This window comes from Aplidium turbinatum, chromosome 5 (assembly GCF_918807975.1).
Source record: "Aplidium turbinatum chromosome 5, kaAplTurb1.1, whole genome shotgun sequence".
NCBI classification, from domain to species: domain Eukaryota; kingdom Metazoa; phylum Chordata; class Ascidiacea; order Aplousobranchia; family Polyclinidae; genus Aplidium; species Aplidium turbinatum.
The window spans coordinates 34,876,941-34,897,910 of NC_137476.1; the positions used below are offsets into that span (position 1 = coordinate 34,876,941).

At 37.4% G+C, this 20,970-nt stretch overlaps 1 protein-coding gene across 1 annotated transcript; it reads right to left on the reverse strand.

The window, feature by feature from the left end:
• Positions 1-1,170: 1,170 nt before the first annotated feature.
• Positions 1,171-14,785, reverse strand: LOC145771212 (lactosylceramide 1,3-N-acetyl-beta-D-glucosaminyltransferase-like). Its single transcript, XM_082582946.1, has 4 exons — positions 14,683-14,785; positions 3,819-3,994; positions 3,446-3,665; positions 1,171-2,804 (listed from the first exon to the last, which is right to left on the reverse strand). Exons 1-4 carry the CDS (start codon positions 14,736-14,738, stop codon positions 2,240-2,242), a joined length of 1,017 nt encoding a protein of 338 aa, XP_082439072.1. The 5' UTR covers positions 14,739-14,785; the 3' UTR covers positions 1,171-2,239.
• Positions 14,786-20,970: the final 6,185 nt, after the last annotated feature.

Genomic DNA, 20,970 nt, shown 5'->3' on the forward strand with positions numbered 1-20,970 from the left:
TGCATTATAACTGGGTGTAGCAAACACACAATCTCTACCCAACTAGGCCTACTCATTGCAGTTTTCAGAGACATATTGCTTTTCAAAGTCAGTGCAAGCTTCATGAGACCAGCCTTTGCAGTGCACACACTGAATCAATGTTTCTCCTGATGCAGAGTTTGAGTATGAATCATCACACACCATGCAGAACCACTCCTTTGATTTTTGACTGCAATTCTTCTTCAAAAGGTTTCGCTTGGCTTGTTTGTTGTGGCCAGTCTTTTTAGCTTCTCTGATAATGAAGGCATCTTCTATTTTCTTTTTTTCGGGAGTAGAAGTAACAACAGCAGAATAACGTTTTCGAGAAGTATGTTTACCTACTTTTGCTGGAGCTTTCGGAAAGGGCCGAATTGAAACCCGAGATGCTGTTATGCCTTCAGGTAAATCCTCCAATTCAACACATGCTGCTGCAGTTTAAGGCATTTCAGATGCTGCACTGGTAGGCTATACCTTCCAAAGAAGATGAAGTGGAGCATAATTTAACTGCTTGAGCAATTTAAAATTTGAAAAATTTATTATTTAAATACCAAATTAGGTAAATTTTCTGGTAGGGGAGAGATGTTACACCTTGTAACAACTCACCCCTATGGCGGTTGACTGAATAATGTCTAGATATGTCAAACATTTGATAATCAGCTCCAAAATATTTTTAATTAATCTAAGCTACAGCACTTGAAGCCTACAGTAACTTTGAAACCAAAAAGATATCACTCCTCTCTTTATAGAAATCACATTTTCTTTGACAATGTAAAAATTTACTTTTGATACCCCAAAACCACTTTTCATAAATAATTTGCTACTACACCTTTCAAAACAGTTGAAACTTTGTTTGGAAAGAGAAAACAAGCGTCTGAACCAATAAACTTAATTCCAGCGGTTGGAATAATATAATTAATAAATTAAAGGGAGTGTAACAACCCACCCCTGTAACATCTCTCCCCGGTCTCCCCTACATCATTGCAGTTGCGTTGCAGGTAGTTGTATGTGTTGCACAATTTCTGTTAGTTTTTTTATCCAGTATGATGCCTTTTTTATGCATGTTCTGAATGTGATTTTATTCACTGTGCAACGCCTCAAAAGCTTTGAAAACAAACAATGAAAAATACATTTTGATTAGTCTAAAACCGGCTCATTTCGACAATAACTCTTGAAAGACGCAACTTTCATTACGGATTCTCCACCGTTCGCTGAAATTTATGATTGAAATTATGACGATAGAAGCATATCAGAATTAACTTAGCCTACTACGCAATCTACGAAGCAACACTGAAGATAAGAGCAAAACTATCAAGTATACAAAGCACAGGAAGTTGTAAGATAGCCTATTGTACTAGTCATGATTTTTATAAGAATTAATCAGTTTTGCAATAAACGCTTCATGCTAAAATTGATTAAAATCGTTAAACATGATTGTTACCGTACAAGAATTACGTTTCTACCAATAAAAAATTGAACAATTCCTTACGATATATAAAGGTCGCGATCACAATTGTGGGAAAAAGTTAGTTTTTGTGAGCTGCGAAAGTTGCCCAAATATAACCAATTGAGCCCAAATAACTTTTGCATAAACAAAACAAACTTTTCATGGTACCAGCAGTCTATATAAGTTAGCGTATAAATGTACAATTACAACTTTTCTTGACAGTTGGCTCTGTCAAAAAACTTTAAATATAAATACCTCAAAACCGCAACATGATTGTGAAAGTGCTATAGAATACCAATAATTTTATAAAATTATTTTAAACGTATTTGTGTCTCAAAACGTTTAAGTCTGCTATAGTTTAAAGTTTTTTAGCCCAATAAACCCCAACTGCTTTGTCTACATTTTTTGTATCTGAGTTACCTCTCAACTTTTTCGTTTCAGTAAAAAAACTAGGCCTTTGGTATCTCACTTTATCCTCTTGTTTGGCCTTGGTAAACTTTGGCTTAAACCTAAACGCCATGCTGTAAAAATGTTTTGGAAGTGACGTGAAATTTAACTCTGTTCTATTTCATTTACGAGCAGAACGGTTGAGAAGATAATTTTATGCTCGGTAAAAATGAGACTTTCAACCCCAAATTCAGACACTTCTAAGAAAAACGCACCATATCCAGCAAATACGAGACGGTTTCTTCAATCTCCCGCCCCTTTGGAATGGTTGGGGGCCCCTAAAACCATTCCGGGTCCAAAAATATCTCCTGGGCCCCTTTGTCAACGTTGCTATTCACGAGTACATATATCCTTTGTACTAAACATGTCATAAATCTTTTTCCATTCCATCGTCTCGTAATCTTTTGTTTCTAAGGAATTTCGCATTGAAAACCCGGAAAAATGAAACGCTAATGGATTTTTAAGTGTTATTATATACTGCCTCGGTATCCCAACTTTTTGTCGTAATATTCCAGTTATCCAAACATCGTCCATTCTGATTACATGTTGAGTCCTGGAAGCTTCCCATAACATACTGGCAACTTTCACGGAGGTGGTATACATTCCCCCTAGGCAATAGTCAGGAAAGTGAGGCCACACGTATTCCTCAAAAGGAATGTAAGATTTATAACGACTTTCTCTCATCGGAGAATCGCCTATTCGACTTTTGTATATACAAAGTATAGGAAACTCTGGCCACAGCTTTTCAGCAACAAATTCTCGATATTCATCTACAGTCTCTTGGACACCTCCAATGTTTACAAGAAAATCATCATCAGCAGAAGAGTAAAAATAATCATCCGGAAGATTTTCACTTGCCCACTGCATCCCAGCTAAGGTTTTCTGACCAATACTCCTTAAAAGCAAAGCAATAGAATAATTTGTGAAATATTTTTCTAAGTAAGAGATTTGCACTAGAGTTTGATTTGGTGGAGCAAAAGTTTTTTAATTTTCCATTTCCCGTTTTTACAAAGCAATTTCTAAAAATGAAAAGAATTTGCATAAAAAATATGACCAAAAGTCGAAACATTATTTCAAAATACATTCTTATTAGAGTGGAGATATTCAAATTAGAGCTCAGAAAACTGTGTGTCGAAAGCATCCATTAAAACCAAGTGATTCACCTCCACATAGACAAACTGTACGGTTAGAGTTGTTGTAATACCATACAATTCTGTGTTCTATAAATGATGAGTCCAGGACTCCAGGTACATAACGATCAAACTCCATTATTTGTAATTTTTGAATTTTACCAATGGTGTCAACATCGAAAGTTTTATGTAGCAGCTTTTTTTGCAGCCAAACGATCACTACCTCTCAAAATAACGCTTCAAAATAACAAGGTTCCGCCACAAAACAATCAATCTCAAACTTAATTTTCAATTTACTCGAAAAGTTGGTTTTGATAGTTTGATCGTTTTGCACCTGGACTCTTTAACTGTATTTCTGTAATATAATTAAATGTGTTCTGTAAAGAAGGTAGTCTAAGCAACTCACCTGTAACCGTCGTCAACGTCGACCTGTAATATGTCTTCATATCTGGTGCTTTCTTCGTCCAGTAGATTTTGATTATCTTGTGATGTCACTCCAACAACAAAAACTGTTTCCAGTATGCCTCCGTTGACATAACTCAGCAACGCCCACGTGCGGCGAACAATTTCACGTTGGCGAAAATTTTGAGCGGCTGATTTTACAAAAGTGTACATTGTCCAAGAAACTGCAAATAAGCAAAAATAAAACGGAAATTAAACATTTAAACAGAACCTGGGGGCCTGGAAAGGCGTATCTACAAAATACCGTCTTTACAAACCAATAAACGACAATTAAGACGTACGCTAGCAAGCGGAATGTATTTAAAACGTCTACTTACTTTTTTTATAAGTGCAAGAATTCTGTGAAAAAGAATTATTAAGTTTTCTAGGCGTCTTGAAATATATTACTTTTTCTCGTTTCTTCGTGCTGTTTCCTTCTTTTAAAATGACATTTTTTTCTATGTTTTCAATTATAGCTCTTTGCTTGATTCTAGTTAGTTCCACATCGCATGAGCTGAAATGACAAGGACACTATAATTAGAATGACAAAGACACTATAATCAGAATAACAAAGACACTATAAGCTCACAAAGCTCGTTTGTATATCTGCAATAGACAGCAGAAATATTGAAGGAGGAGAAAATAGTCGCTGTGAGGATTTCACCCCGTCAGTGTTAACCGTATTAAGACTGGGGTCGGCATAATGTGCCCACGCCAATTTCAAACGATTGTATTTTAATAAGCATACGTGCTAATAAGCTGAAATTTCTTGACTTTTCCTAAATATTACTTGGCTAAATGTATGTAAAGTTTCGTGGCTGTACCTGATTCGGTTTGGGAGATATTCTACTGTTTTTAGCATGTACCTTGACATATTTCATTGATTTGCTCCTGGAGTGAGAGCAGATTGTGCCTGGTTGGTTTCTTTTATAAGAAGAGTGACAGATCATCGATCGTTTATTCAAAGGCGCCAAGCCGCCAAGCTGAGTCGCCTAATGAGCTTATCGCGCGTGTAATTTGATTAATTGTGAAGAAGACACTGCATGATGATTTGCGTCTGGCGTAAATTGCATACAGTTACTTCTGTCTGTGACTGAAACAAAACCATTTATTTTACCCAACGGACATATTCTTCTTGGAATAACCTACTTCAAAGTTTGGTTGCTTTGTCTATCAGTTTTTAGATGTCCCCCTAATGTGAAATTGGCGAAATGAAGCAAATATCGACAGAAAAAACAACAATATGTTGATGGAATGTATTTTGAAAATGAATTCGCACATCTATAATGAAGAAACTTCGAACTGGATAAGTTGTCTAATACAGAGGTTCTCAACCTTTTGAGATTCAAGGACCACTTAAAAAAGTTGTGTCTCAATCACGGACCACTACTTCCCTCTCCTTCCTCCTCCCCTTGTAACGAACAAATGTCACTTATTGGTTGCTAAGTCATAAACAGTAGCTAGTATTAAAAAAATGCTACATTTAAAGCTAGCCTTGAGCTTGCACAATGCACATTTGAGCACAGCATATCCAAACGAGGTGTAATGCTTGAAAGACTCAATCGGAGTTCATCTTCGACTTCAAGTCGAGAACAATACTTTGTTTTTATTGCAACCAATGCAGAAAATCTACATTCACAAAGATAAGATGTCGCAAAAGGTAAAATTATTTTTAAGGATTTCTGAGAAAGTTGTGGATGCTCGTGTGAAGCTTCTATCCATATCAAGCTCACTCTCGGATGCAACATATTCAAAGTAGTGTCACAGGTCAGGTCAATGAATTGGTTCAGTTCCAATGTTGGTAACTTTAATGAATCAATGTGTGCAAGAAACAGACTGGAAACTCACGAAAGACTATCAACGTTCAAATCATCAAAGTAGAAGTTAAATTGATCCTGCAGTGACTGACTATGATCAGAAATAAAATTCATCAACAGTTGTTTATTGATTTCAGCATTTTCTGGTTTCTCCGTGAATTCGTACAAATTCAATTGATCAAACATGTCAAAGTTACCTTGCAATAATCTTGTCTTCCAAAGATCAAGTGTTTTCGTAAAAGCTGACACGTTATCACGGATGGTAACTAAGTTTGTATGCTTTCCTTGCAGCGATGAATTAAGTTTATTCAGTTGTTCAAAAATGTCAGCCAAGCAAGCCAGAACAGCAACCGAAAAGCTATCATTGAAATGAGCAACTGGTTTGGATTTTTTCTCTCCAAGAAACTCTCTCACAGCATCACGTAACTCAAACAGTCTGTTAAACACTTTTCCCCTTGATAACCAGCGAACGTGAGTACTGAGTATGCATCAGTAGCTGTTGATGATTAAGATCCATATTTGAACATAATGAACCAAAGAGACGACAATTTAGTGGATGAGCCTTGATAACAATTTTTATGACCTAATCAAAAATAGATTTCAAGGGTTAAAAAACAACGATTTCAGATTTTGCACGCGGACCACCAGGCAAATGCCCACGGACCACTAGTGGTCCGTGGACCACAGGTTGAGAACCGCTGGTCTAATACAAGTCAAATGCATCACTTTACAAATTGGGGAATGGGGAATGGTATATAATGCTATGAATGATATATCTCAAACCTCGTACAAGACTGATGGCAGCAAGTGCCATGTTTTCATCGATTCAAAATCATCAGCTGTTGAATCGATTCAATTAATCGACAAGTTTGTGATGAGAGAAGGCTTGCACACGATCGCCTATAGGATTCTTACATCGAATCAACGTTAGACGAATTTGATTTATTGTAAAATTGGCTGCCTCCAATGACTGCACAAGTGGACATCGCTTATTGTTATGTTTCAAAAGATAAGTGTTAGAACAGCACATTGCTGCTTTAGCTTTGATTTATTATCATCATGGTTGAACCGATGTAAAATGACGTAACTCGTGGGTATAGAATGCGAAAAGTCTGTAACTTTATATTTTCGCACTACGCTTTTGTTTTGCATCTGTTTCTGCAGAAACGTAGTAAATAAACAATTCCTGATTTCGCTGATTGGATTGTTCTAAACATCGGCAGACCGTTGCAATTTATACCCAGCTCGAAAACTCGGTAAGTTTGGCATTAGTTTTACGTTGCTAGACGTTGAATCAACATAAATATGACAGATTGTACGAGCTGTGTATCAGCGTGTAAATTGAGAACAGCGTGATTTGTTTCGTTTTTCACTGGTAATGGAGCCTTCTTATTTGTAGCAACATTGTAATAATGCAACAATGGCGCATTTTTTTCTAAGAAGTTCACCCTCATCCGCAACGGCTACGGTACACAACCCAGTCAGCAAAGCTGGTCCTTTTTACATTGATTCAACGTCTGCAAACGATGAATCAATGTAAAAAGGACCAGTTTTGCTCGCTTGTAAGCCATGCATAAGGATAAGCTGGTTTACACTGGCGCGCGAGAACAACCAGCAAAATTAATTTAGCCGAGTGTTGTGATGCCAAATAAAAGATTTCACAGCACGGGCGGCCGCTACGCATCGTCGTAAACCGTCTCTATTAGCTTGTATCATGCCATTACAAAACAAACCGTGGTTATTGTTGTTGTTTATAACTCGCTCGCTGGAATACGGTATTGAATAGAATCAACGTCTTCTGATTTCATTTGCATTTGATCGTGTTTTCCTGTTTTCAAATCTTATCATTGTAACGCAGATCCAACGTCATACGACGTAAAATCGACGTAAAAACGTTGCTGCGATTGAAACAAACAGAAATAAAACCATTTCCATGTGCTTGTTCTCCGCTGACCAATCGGCCATTTTTACGTCGATTCAACAACTAAAGACGTTGAGTCGACGTACAAATGGTCAATTTTTCTCTGAAGGTTGGTTGACGTATTTCGACAGCTCTTCTACTTATTTGTTCTCAGGCAAGAAGTTAACGATAATGGCATAATTTATTAATTATTAATAGTATATTCTACGAATGATATTTGTAGTTGTGAAACACCAAAGATAGAAATGTTTGCTTTGAAATTACTTCGATTTTCGAAACTGTGCCCATTCAACGTTGCAAATGAACAAAATAGTAAATAAAGCACAGTACGCCATAACTCTAGCCTTGCATACAAGATGTAGGCTACACGCATAGCCTACTATTTCAGCTATCATCACGCATAATCAAACGTGCTAATACTTGTTTACAACAAGGTAGTCCAGTAAATACAAACAAAATAACTTTTACATGTGAGTCCTCACTAAAATATTATTGAAGCAGAAACGCTATTTACTGCACAATGCCGGTATTGCAATGAGAAACACTTAGTCACATGATGATATTTTATAATGTAATTAACTGCATTGAATCCACATTTATTGACGATTATTTACATTCACCGGTGCTTTTCAGCTAGAAAATAGCCTATTTTACGCACAATCGATGTAAATGTGAATTATTTCCAGCTTGGGTGCCACGCATGTGGAAAGAATATTAGATACTTGCCGAGAGGTCAAATTTCGTTATTTCGTGTGTCGTATATACACGATTGCATCGTATAAACGACATAGTTTGCAGGTTCTGATATTGCACGTCGATATCGACGAGAGAAAATGATGAAACCGCTACACGAAAAGTTACGCACGTATTTACAGGGAGAAACCACAAACACAATCGTTTGTTAGTACGAGTAAGACGTACCAAAAACAGTATTTATAAATTGCTGAAAAAAACATGCATTTGCTCGTAATTCATTTTGAATATTAGGTTGGTTGGTTTTGAATCTTTACCCTTGGACTGACAAACCCTTGATTGGTTATTCCTGGTAGTTTCGCAAACTTGTAGAGGCTCTTGACGCAGGGCCAGTTACCGAGATTGAAAGAGTGAAATTTCCGATTGTTGAAGTGTTGCTGCCGGCGAATTATTCCATTCACTAGGTGCCGCTGAATGGAGAGCAGTCTCGAACTTACGCCTCGCAATCTTGAACCGGGCGCGTAACCACTGAGCTAACGGGACGGACCAAAATTATAAACAGGTTTTGCATAAACGAACTGAATGCTGGTTGCACGCAGCTGTACCACAGCGTTGGCATTGGCTCAAAACTTTCGGAAGATTGCCCTTTTTCTTTTTGCGCCGACAACAACGATGTGTTTCATGGTTTCATCAACGTTTCATGCACTCGTCGTAACGCCGCTTTCTGGATCCGTGAAAATGCAGAATTTCAGTGAGCGGTCCTTGCTCCGAGCTGCTGGTGTTGGCTTACTTGCCCAATATCGTTTCAATTTTTGTTTGAAGAGCTGTTGTGAGGCCAAGTTTGGGTCGAAATTCAATTTGTGGGCGAACAAGCTGCATAACTAGTTCCCACCCAAAATCGAACGAGTTCTGTTTTCTTGGGTCAATGCGTTTATTGAGGGCCATTATTGTGGATGCATTTACTTTGCATGTATCCAAAATATATGCAAAGCCGGTAATAGTTCATCTCCGAGATTTGGACTTGCAGGAGTATGCACCGATCCTTTGGTCTATAATATCAGTCCCTCCTTTTGTAAAATCATAAAATCTGTAAATGCCCGGTTTGAATTTTTTATCGCCTTTGGTAACGCCAAGCAATGGAGGCATTGAAGACAGTAAGAGGACATTTCTCTTGCCAGTGCTCTTTGTGTTGACCAGATGACCACATATGAATAAAAATGAAAAATTTTCTTGTCCGTCTTCCAGACAACTTTATAAGAGAACTCTTCCCTATTCCTAGTGTCCAAAAGGTCTTTGGGAAGCCCTCTTCGAATAGATTTTATAGTTCCGACAGACGTTACACCACGATCCAGAAGCCAGTTGGCCAGCGGTATTGAGGTGTACAGCCGATCGTACGTGATGTTTCTACCTCGTCAGTCGTTTACCGATATCTTTTGCACGATCGATTGAACAGTTTCCTCAGTCCCACTGACGTAATGTGGTCCTGGTGTTCCCTTTGGCTTCCCGACATAAACGTCAGCTGTGAACGTGTAAGGGAAGCGGCATGCATTCAATGATCGAAATAATAATCCATATTTCGCCGGCTTATTTGGATTGTATTGCCGAAAGCTAACTTGAACTCGCATAGGGTATAGTGTTTCGTCTAACGAAAGATAATCTCCTGGTACGATGCGCTTCCTGCAGTTTTCGTTGAATTTCTCGAAGAGGTCGCAAAGGGCAGTGAAGCGATTATGTTGCCAGCGCTGTTCTTTGGTTTCATAGTCATCAAACGTAATGTGTAAGAAAAGAAATTTGAGCCTGTTCTTTGACATGGTTGCAGTAAATATTGGATTTCCTTGGAGGTTATTGAATAGCATTTCGGTTTTGTGATTTGCCTGTCCTAACAGACCACGTAAATATAACAAACTGATGAAAGCATATACCTCTCGTCTATTTGTTTTATGTAAATATGTATACCGACTGTCTGTGAACATATACTCAGGAAGGTTTCTCAAGAACTCTCTTATCTTTTTGTTTGTTTTGGCAACAATCCCTTCAACCATTTCTTCCGTAAAGAAGAGCTCCCAGGCGCTCCTTTCACCATCTACGTCTTTCGCAATCCCTCTGACAACAGCGGAACTTTGTAAGATATTAACAGTACTCTGTCTTCCTGCTGCTTCCGGTTGTGTTGTTTGCCATTGAATTTTGACACCAGGGTCTTTAGGATTTTTTGGCCTTTCCAGAACTCCAATCAGCATTTCTTTACTGCTTGGGAGTGAAAGGGTCATAATTGCTTTCTTCGAGAGCAGAATCGATGCTTCTTACTATTCTATTAGGAGTAAGCAACTTTCTCATCAAAAGGGGTTGATGGAACTTGTGCTTGGCTCATCGTCATCAACTGCTCCTAAAGGGATTCTAATTTCCTCCAAATCATCTTCAAGCGGACGAGCAGTCGAAGGCGCAATCTCACTTTTATCATCGGAATAGGATGAATACAGCTCATGCAAATTATCATCTTCGTCATCCGAATTTTCAAAAACCTTTTCTAAAGCTTCTTCTGCGTTCATTGCTGTTACTCTATCCATATCGCCAGTTACATATGCTATCAATCTGTAAATGAAAATCTTATTAGAAAAATTAGTACAATGAAACCTGAGCTTCCGGTTATAATCTAAGTTTTACCTGTGCTTATGATGATGAAAAACAATTCTCTCTAAGTCTCTAAGCCTGAATCTAACACATACTGGTACATCTTTTTTTTTCAGCAAAATAAATCTACTAATTCACACCTTCCCATGTGCGCCAGGTTGAATTTATTAAAATAAGAATTAATAAAACCCATCTGGCCTGCCTTAGATTATGTCCAATTGTGATATTGATGTGTATTGTGCATCCTATATTTGGTATATACCCATCTCTCTGAACTGTCACGTGCGCTAGTTCTATACTACAACCCAGGTAGCAAAATTCGCCATTATTACGTTGATTCAACGTTGCCAAACGTTGAATCAACCCAATAAGAGTGGAATTGTTAGCTGTGTAAGAATATATTTTTTGCGGCTTGTAGCCAAATCTGCCTACATCTCTAGCAACACTTGTTTCCGATCTTCGCATCTTTCCAAACAAACTGAAGTCAAATAAACAATTTTCACGTCTAAGCACTGTGGTCAAACGTTGAGTCGATATAATAATGTCGCACTTTTGCCGGCTGGATAATTACAAAATAAATGGTTTCTCGGCAGTTGATGAGCCGTTGTGGTTGTTAGTGTGAGAGACAGAGCGCAAAGTGTGATTACCGTGGGAATACCGTGACGTCATTAATAATGATCATTATCTCAAGCAGAGTAAGTTAAAGCCTTGTTTCTTTATTATAATTTACATCTAACTTTTGCGATTTGATGCCTGTCTAATAAATCTGTTATAGCTATAGGTATACATATGATTCGAAGACACGTTTAAATTTTTTGGAAAGTCAGATCAATTTTCTTTCACTTGGTAAAATATCTAACTGACAGCATGCATATCAAAGGCGTAATAAACGCTCAAAAACCGTGGGCGCTTCCCCCCAACTCAGGGAATCCCTTGAGAGCCCAGTCTGAATACAGTTAATCAAGCTCTGATGTTCTCACCACGCAGATGCCAGCCATTGCCATTCGTTGTCACGGTGGTTGCAAAGCCAATCTTCTTCCATATGTTCAACACTTTCGGCTTTCTCGACGACTTTGAAAATTGTTTATGCGCGCTGTCACCTTTTAGTTGTAGGTCAACTTCACCGCACACAAAACAATTGTCTCTATGTATTGACTACGCATTTACTTTAGTTGAGGGGAAAAAAACAAGGAAAGGAAATCCTGAAGACAAATGCTATCCAATGTTGTTACAATACCAAAAGCTATTTCATTGGCTACTTAAAAATATCAGGCTACAAGTCATATTTAATTCTTTGTTTCATATCTAAGCTTGTGCACTGCAGATGGAATAGACGCCGTGTTTCGGCCATGAGGCTGGCCATTTTGAATTGAGTCTCACAGTATAATATGATGATGTAGATTTTATTCTTAAATAACAAAATTTGCACACTCCTGAATTCTGGTGTACCCTGCGCCGGAGATTTGATATATTGTCCCTAGTCGCCGATAGATTGAGACGTAAGCGGTCTTTGGACACACCAACTAATTGATAAAAAACACTCAATAAAATACCATTAAACAACTCCGTTTAAAAAATATATTCCCACGACCCTTCAAATATTCAACTGTTAAAACTTTTGAGAAAGTTGTCCAGATAAATTGTTCATGTTCAACGAAATAGAATTGTTTCCAATTATATTTCGCTTCATTAACGCACATTTACCACAACCAACAAAAAAAGCAACAATCTCAATTATTAGTTAAGATATGTATTTTGACTCATAACAACAACATTTAATAACTTTAACTAATAAATGTATTATCCGTTTTGTTTCTCGGCAGCCGATTTGTAGCAAGAATTGACAGCGATGCATTATCCGACAAACTTTCTTTAATATGATGATGATTTTGTGCCTGTTCTGAAACAGACCTTGGCGATCAATGATCATGGTCTCCCAAACTTCTCTGTCATTTACCATTCGTATAAAATTGTTAGTTTTGACTGTTGTGTTTGTGGCCCATCGATTCAAGCTGTTTAAATAAGTTCATCTTTGTCGACCTCTGCTCAGGGATAGAGGAACCATTTTAAAAGTAGGTGGGCCCAGAGGCGCAGCAGTCAAAGTCTATCCAACTTCTGGGGGGCTTCGCCCCCCAGACCTCCATAACATTGTTGCATTCTTAATATTTGAATTCGTTTACATCAGGAGTCGGCAGCCTACGGCCCGCCAAGAAAAATCATCCAGCCCGCCGCTCCTTTACAAATTATATTATTATGTGGCCAGGCCAGTGGTTTATTACAGTATAATCGAATGGAAGAACAAGTACTTTTCATTAATCATTTTAGTGGGCCTACGTCTTTGATTTGCAGCGTTTCTGTTTGTATAAACAAAGAGCTCAACATAAAGCGCCATTGTGATACAAAACATATTATTTTTTCCAAGTTAATGGGTCAAACAAGGAACAGCAAAGTTAATCTACTCAAAAATAACTTTAAAACAGCAAATTTCTCTGTTACAAAGGAAAGGAAAACCAATGAATCAGAAAATGCTTTTGCTAGCCTACAAGGTAGCACAATCAAAAGAAAAAGACAAGAAATCGTATAGTGATGGAGAATTTGGGAAAAGGTGTAAGATGGATGTTATTAAAAACATATGTCCAGAGAAAAAAAACTACTTTTCAGATATAGGTCTAATTAGTCTTTCAACAAGAACCGTAACTCGACGAAAAGAAGAGATATCGGAGAACGTAACATCTAGCAAAAAGTTATTGTATATCTACAGTTCTTCGCAATGGCAATAGATGAGAGCACAGACACGACAGATAAGCCTACAGCTGAGCTGGCAGTATTTTGTGCGTGCAGTAAGCAAAGATTTTGATGTTTATGAATTTGTTCAGCTGATTCCCGTCAAGGATATTACTAGGCTATACTAGCCGATATTCTGAAAGCATTAGGCTACATAAACGCCTTGAAATTATGCCTCTGAATCTATCAAAACTGGTATTAATGGGCTACAGCCGCCAAGACATGTAAAGTTTGGCTTTGGCTCGCTGTTAGAAAAAGGTTGCCGACCCCTGGTTTACACATTGCGTTTTCATAACTGCCTTTCGTGCCAACAGGCAAAATTTTCCATTTTTGGGCCGGATTTGGTCAAAAAATTTACAAAATTGTTGAATTGTTCTATAGCGCTGTACAAAATGTGGCGATGTACACACCAATAAAAAGGCAACAATACACACACAGTTATAATACCACCTGGGAGTAATAATATGCAGCAGTATACAGAGTACGTGCATATGTAATGATATCACTGTTCTTAACCATAGAGAGCATAATTACATTGATTGATAGATTGCTCCACCAGTCACACGCAACCACACGTGCTGCACATCAATAGTGGACTCAACAGAAAAGTTTGAAGATTGGATTTCATCATTGAGCTATCAAAAATAATCAAACTACTGTGTAGCAAATAAGTGAAGACCTTTTTTTTGGAACTCTCTCTCTGATTTGCCGTTTTCGCCACCTTTTCAAAGAAATCTGGCTTTCAAAAGTGGGTGGGCCAGGCCCACCCAGAAAATAAAGTAGGTGGGCCCAGGCCCACGTGGTTCCTCCATCCCTGCCTCTGCTTCTTTTTCCCGTGTATCATCCCAATAATGCTAATTTTTCCACTTCTTCAATATATTTTACTTCATTACCTGAGCACTGTGATTTGTTTAATGTAGTCACCTTCTTTGAATTCATGTGTATGATGTTAAGCTAGTCAGAAGAATTAATTACTGTGCTATTTTTTCTTTTTAATAAATTTAGTCTTTAACTACTGTATTTTTTCATTAGATGTAGATAAAATTACTGCATGATTGTTACTCCTTACGAGGACACCATGTAGTGTTGAAAACGTTCGCTATAAGACTTATTTAATGTTGTTTTTTTTCTGTGAAAAAAAGTAAACCTAAATATAGTACTTGGAACAGGGAACAGAGGATGGAACAGGGATCGTTTCAGAATAAGACTAGGTCAGAAAGCGAGGCAGACTCCGACGCAGCTCAGCATCAGCCAAGAGCAGTTAGCTACTAAATATAGTACGTTAAATCTGGTTTCGTCACTCAGTTTTGTGTGCTTATATTTTACTAAAAATCAGCCTATAAGCTATAACAAGCTTACCTCTGGGAATTTTTAAGCGAGAACATCTTCACCGAAAGTTGATTGTAGGACAGCATTAAACAAACAATAAATAACAAAGTTACGCACAACCATATCTTTCGTATATTCATAATTTTTAAGTTACTATACTACAATTTTTTTTTTACAAACGCCTTGAAATAAGCTATGCCAGACGTAAAATATGACCAAACCTATGTAAAGCTGGGAAAAACACAAAGCGTCAATGTGAAAGCAAAAAGTAAAACAATAACAACACAGAAACTTTACAGCCAGCAGCCTCAAGCCAAACAAAAGAGTTACATTAAAAAACGACTCACTGACTTCAACACCATTCGTCATAGCACATAACTAGGGAACTACAGTATGTTCCGAAAGCTCGTGCAATTTGCTATTACCACAGCAAACTCGCAGCATCAGGCTAAAACAGATCCTTTAAAATCTACATTATGAAGTAAGCAATGATCATCCTGCTAACAGCGAAACTGAATCAATCGCAAAAATCAAAATCGTCACTATGCTCCGAGAAAACAAGGCTTAACTATATCGTTCGTGAAGAGATATTTGCTCAATCAACACGTATCCTAGATTTAGTGTCGTTTCATATTTAATCATTAACACATAAGCATTAGAAGAACTGTATATTCGGCGTCTATAGTTTAAAATCCTGTCTGCTCTAATAATTCTGCTTCTGAGTATTAAATTTGCAATTAGGATTACTTAATATTAGTCCATCACTCACCATGACCACTGACCAACTTTTACGGCCAAATTGTCTGGCTGCTGAGAAGAAAATTAACAGGCTTGCGTCACCACGGAGCTGACGGGCGGAAGAATGCACTCATTTTCATTTTCAACTTTTCAACATCAACTCATTTTCATTGATGAACCTAAACTTTTGAGTTTCTTTGGTGCATTTGCTGTTAAAATGGTGTTGTGTTAACAGTTTGGGCAAGGCATTTCTCTGGGCAAGAAACTTTACGATAATTGCCTCTACCCAGTGATCGATTTCGAGTAATGGGTAGTACCAAATTTAAGTCATAAGTAAAGTAGACAACCGGAAACAGACATTGCCGTCGGCTGCAGCGTGGGTCAGGTGTACGTCGGAAGGCGTACACCGATGCATAGCGCTCAAGTCCGCTTTCCCGCAATGCAGGATAAAGATAAACAAACAAAGTGCAGAAAAATGAATCAACTCTTCAGGCAGTAATTCTTTTGGATTGTCTGGATAATAGTGAAGCAATGTTTAACCACACTCTTCAATTTTAAAGTTAGGCATGGTGTTAAATTCGGCCAGAAATAAAAATCTCATTTGAAAACGATCGTATGCTGCAATTTGAGATTTCATACACAAAATAATTTGGTCAATGATTGGAAAATATGAGTCTACTTTGAACCTGCTTGATGGATCAAGTGATGTGTCTTCAGATCCACCTTCGCTATTTCAGCATACTTTTCTTCTCTTCTTTCTTGAAATTTCTTCAATACTGTATAATGATGACAGCCACTACTCTACCCTTTTCTTCGAATTCTTGAAATTGGGAACTTAATGCTTGAACAAAGTCATGTAGACCAGAAGAAATTTGTTGCCGTATTCAAAGTAATTTTGCTATCTTGCAGCGCCCGACTAGTTTTACGAAACCGTTCCATTAGGCTATGCACAACCATAACCCAATTAAAATGACGGTTTCAAGCTTTCCCATTAACAAGATAAACCCCTTGGCTGTTTCTTTAGTCTATGATTGTTCGTCATTGTCATTATCAAATGCATATAAGTACGGTACATTAATTTGTAAGTGAGATGTCTGCGTGAGTTAAAACCAGAGATAAAGTTGTAGAGACGCCAGGTCTCGCGCCCCCTTAAAAATTAGCTGACGCCCCACTGGGGAGGCGTGCCCCTGGTCAAGAACCACTGGTTTACACAGTTCGTATTCGTTCTATCATTCTGTCCTTTATTCTTTCGATTCTGATAATAAGCATGTCAATTGTTCTTAGTAAGTTGTTATCGGTGGGCCTATTTTTTGTGGGCCTGGGGCTGCAGCCCCGTCATCCCCCGCTTTAATCCGGCCCTGCTGGTAGGTCTATATCGATTTTTAAAGTTAGTAGGCTATCTTTTTCGTCCCGGACGCGTTAATGACGAAAAATAAAATGATGAATGATGATGATGTTACACAAAAGGCGATGAGCTCTTGAATTGTACGTTTAGTTGTTAAATTTGTGTTTAGGTGCTCCCCGTAGCATCGTTACGGTTATAAGGCACAGTCGGATTTATCTTATAACACTCATTTTATGTAGGCCTATATTGCAGATTTGTAATTCTTGATGAGGACACAAGTAGCCTACGTGTCGAAAACGTTTGAGTTTATTTTATTTTAATTATGTTATATTTCATTATGTAATAAATATGTTAAACCATGGATCACTGAATTAGAATTATTCTATTTCTATTTTTAGATCACTGAATTAAAATAATTCAGTGATCCATTGTTAAACCCATTGAAGTTAATTTGTTTTGTCTGTCTAAATTACCTAGTGCTTTCAACCAATTTCTATATTAAGTTTCAGATGCATTTTATGCAACCAAAAAATCCATCAAGAATTGCAATTTAAAGGAAAATTCAATTTGTTTAGAGACTGTTGGCATTCCAAAGCCTAAATTAACAACCTTTCTGTCATTTGAATATTTGATAAAAGCTTTGGCAACTTTGCTACTATCGAATATACAAGAACTTCCAGCCAAAAGAAGGAATCTTAAGACTAAAATGAAGTTTCCTAAACTATCTCAACGTTTGCAGCGTAACTGCCTGACTGAAATACTAAACTTTCTATGTAAGCTCATTCAAAGTCACAGGTTACAATCACATAGCCTAATCAGTAATCACTAATCAGGTAAAGCTGGAATTATATTGGCTTTTCACACATTGCACTGATTTTCAAGTATAATATAAACCTACAATTATTTTAAAGTTTTATTCCAACATAAAAAAGAACAACTAAAGAACAACTTTAAAAGTACCTGAAAAACATCTTATAGCAGAAAACTACAACAGCACTGCTTCAATGGCCACCAAGCGCATATGAAAGCAAGACGAAACACAAAGCACAACAAGCGAAGTAGCTCTGGGCAAAAATGCAGAATACTTACACTTGCAAAAAGACAATATTGCTATGTTGTATTACATTACAAAATGCACAGTAAATATATGATTAACATATAGCAGTCAGAAACACAGGTGCCTAAACGCACACAATTTACAACTGGGTCAGTGCAAACATCTTGCATGTAAGATTGCACTTGTCGTGGAAACCTCACATGGAAATCTTGCTAAGAAAGATAAGATAATGCCTTTGTGTAACAAAAAAGATTAAACCATATCTGGACAAACATGCGCTCTTAGCCATTTACCATTCTTTGATTAAAAGTCGAATATTGCATCTTTAGTTGGTGCCATGGGAATAAAAGCAGTTTACATAAGCTGCAGCAAACGTGCAATAATTTTCTTCGCATTGTATAGGCCTACAATGTTGATCGTAAAACAAGAATAAAAAGCTCTCTGGAACAAAATAAACTTTTAACAATCTCTCAGCACTACACCACAGAAATGTCGGTTTTTATGTTTAGTAAGTGATGTCAAAAAGTTGATCTTTATCACAATGTCCTTATGTGTAAAATTTGAACAGCCAAACAACGAAAAGCAATTCGTCATTAATCCTAATCTGCTGTAGACATAACCTTTCCCAACAATAGATAAGGTATATTGGACCAGTTATCTAAAACAAACATAACCTTTCCCAACGATTGATAAGATAATTGGACCAGTCATCTGAAACAAAATCCCACCCTCTATCAGAAACAAAATTATTTCTTTAAAAAAAAATTGGAAATCTTAATCTATTTCCAAGCTAGCTTCCTACCTAACCATTCCAATACACACCAACAAAATCTAATTCTAAAAATAGGCTACTCTTGGTAACAAGTCACGCATTAGGCCTATTATGATTAGTATTTTTATTTTAACAGTATGTTCATTTATTGCATTTATCACTACACTATTCATTAATAATTTAATTAAACTACCATTCAACGTTTTATAGGCAAAGAAAACTTTTTCTCGACATGGTAGTTTAATTAATTATTTCTGAAAGTTCCTTGGTTTCATATTATCTGAATATTCATTAATAAGTTAGTATAATGACTTTCAAAGCATAGGCTAATAAAAAGATATAGATCTACTGGCTTGCTGGTTCTTATATTTCTCTTTTGCAGAAATCTCTTCATTCAAGCATGACAAATTGCCACTACACCCACGAAGCTGATCTCACTTACCCAATCAATCACTGCTTTCATTTGACGATTGGAGGATCACCATGTCATTGTTTCGTTTAACATGCTGCATATCACTTGCGTACATAAATTACCTGGTTAATTCTTCATGGATTGAGTTTTTAAAAACACTTAAGGCACATAAATAGTGCACGCCAGGTTGACGCGTTTGTAGTACGTGGAGCGCTACTGCGGATGGAGTGGTTTGACCATGCTTTGAACATTAGGGATTTTTCCCTGTGGACAAGTTGACTACACTTGTTGTGACCCTTCTGGCTCTCGGCCAGAGAGTTGATTCTTGCTTTGAACTTTGTTAATTGAAGAATAGAAAGAGTGCTGGCGGGGGTGAATCGAACCCATGTCGTCGACGAGGCTGCCTTCCTTACTCTGGACCGCTGGGCTACGCTGACGACGGCCAAACGTTCTCTCACTTTAGTTTCTGTCAAAGATGTTTCGAGAAGAGCGCTCACAATATTACGTGCATGTAGTACTCCATCTGCAGCGGCGGCTTATGAATTGCAAATACGCCCACGATTGCGACTAAGCGGAACACAAATAACTAAATACCGATACTATCTACTTGACGTAAAAAAGCCTTCATCGACCAGTTTATATTTCTATGCTGTTTTAATAATATCTACTGTAGGCTATCGTTTTTGTTAGTTTGCAAGGCCTGGTGCGTTGCGTTCTGCAATGGTTTTTTCCGTGGTAGGATTTCTTTTAGGTTTTTTTTGCCAACCTTGCTATTCATGATGAGCTAACGCATCAAGAGTGTTCTGCTCGCAGTGTTTCTCATCCATTTGTGGTTCACGACCCCTTTTAGGTGTTTAATACAGCCTGCGACCCCCTTCCTGCTCTCCTTTCTATAGATAAGCTATAAAAATTAGCACAAAAATACATTTCAATAACATTTAATTTCAAAGAACTGCTGAATGTCACAACTTTTAATGTTTGGCGTTTCAAACCGGCCTCATTGCGTTGAAAAAATTCTAAATGCCTGGTGATGTGATTGGAATGCTTTGTTTGTAAATGCCGTTTTAACTTTGATGGCTTCATAAATTCAGCACTGAGAACTACATTGCACAAAACACACTGTGGCTTCTCAATGCTGTTGCTAAGTATGGAAGTAATGTCAAACATTAAATACGGTACTCTTCAAAATATGTTCGTTTCTTGTCCGTGGTAAGTAGGCTGTAGAACTGAAATATTTATAAACACTGAAATACTTTTACTCCTGACTCACTAAACGCAACTGCACAATAATTGAAATCTGATTTAGACAAATGTTTTTTAACAATTCGTTCTTCACTTTTACCGCAATTTTCTTCACTTTGCCGACCAAGATTTTTCGACAACTAACGTTTTGAGACTGTTAGTGTTAAATAGGCTGAGTCAGTTCATTCGTTCTACTTGAACAAACCCCCGGGAACAAACGATGATAAATTGGCCTACAACCGAGCTGCGCGTTCTCCTTCGTAACAGTGCATCCAATTAGTCCCTTGCTACGACATTACTGTGTATAAAGTGATTGCTGCAAAGATTTTTCATTTTCCGAAATTCTTTGTGGCCCCCATGACAGGACCTTCGCAACCCCCTTTGAGAAACGCTGCGCTAACCCACCAAGGTCGATCAACGTACAACTGTCTTCTTTGTCTTGCTTTATTTTGCTAATATATTGTTAAAAAAATTCTCTTTCCTTTTCTTCTCTTTTCTTTTTTTTCTGTTAAATTTATAAAAAATTCTAATTAAAGTGTTGCGACTGTGCCATATTTTAAACTGATTGTCCTGCTTTGGTATCATGCAAGTTATAACGTTCATATTTTGTCGCTTCTACCTTTTTCTAGACCTCTGCTATGTTTGGCATATATTGTTTTTCGTTGTGATGGTCAAAAATCAAAACAAACTGAACTAAACTGAACTCAATATTATCGTTCTTCTTAATTTTTGTCATCTACGTACAGCAGTAC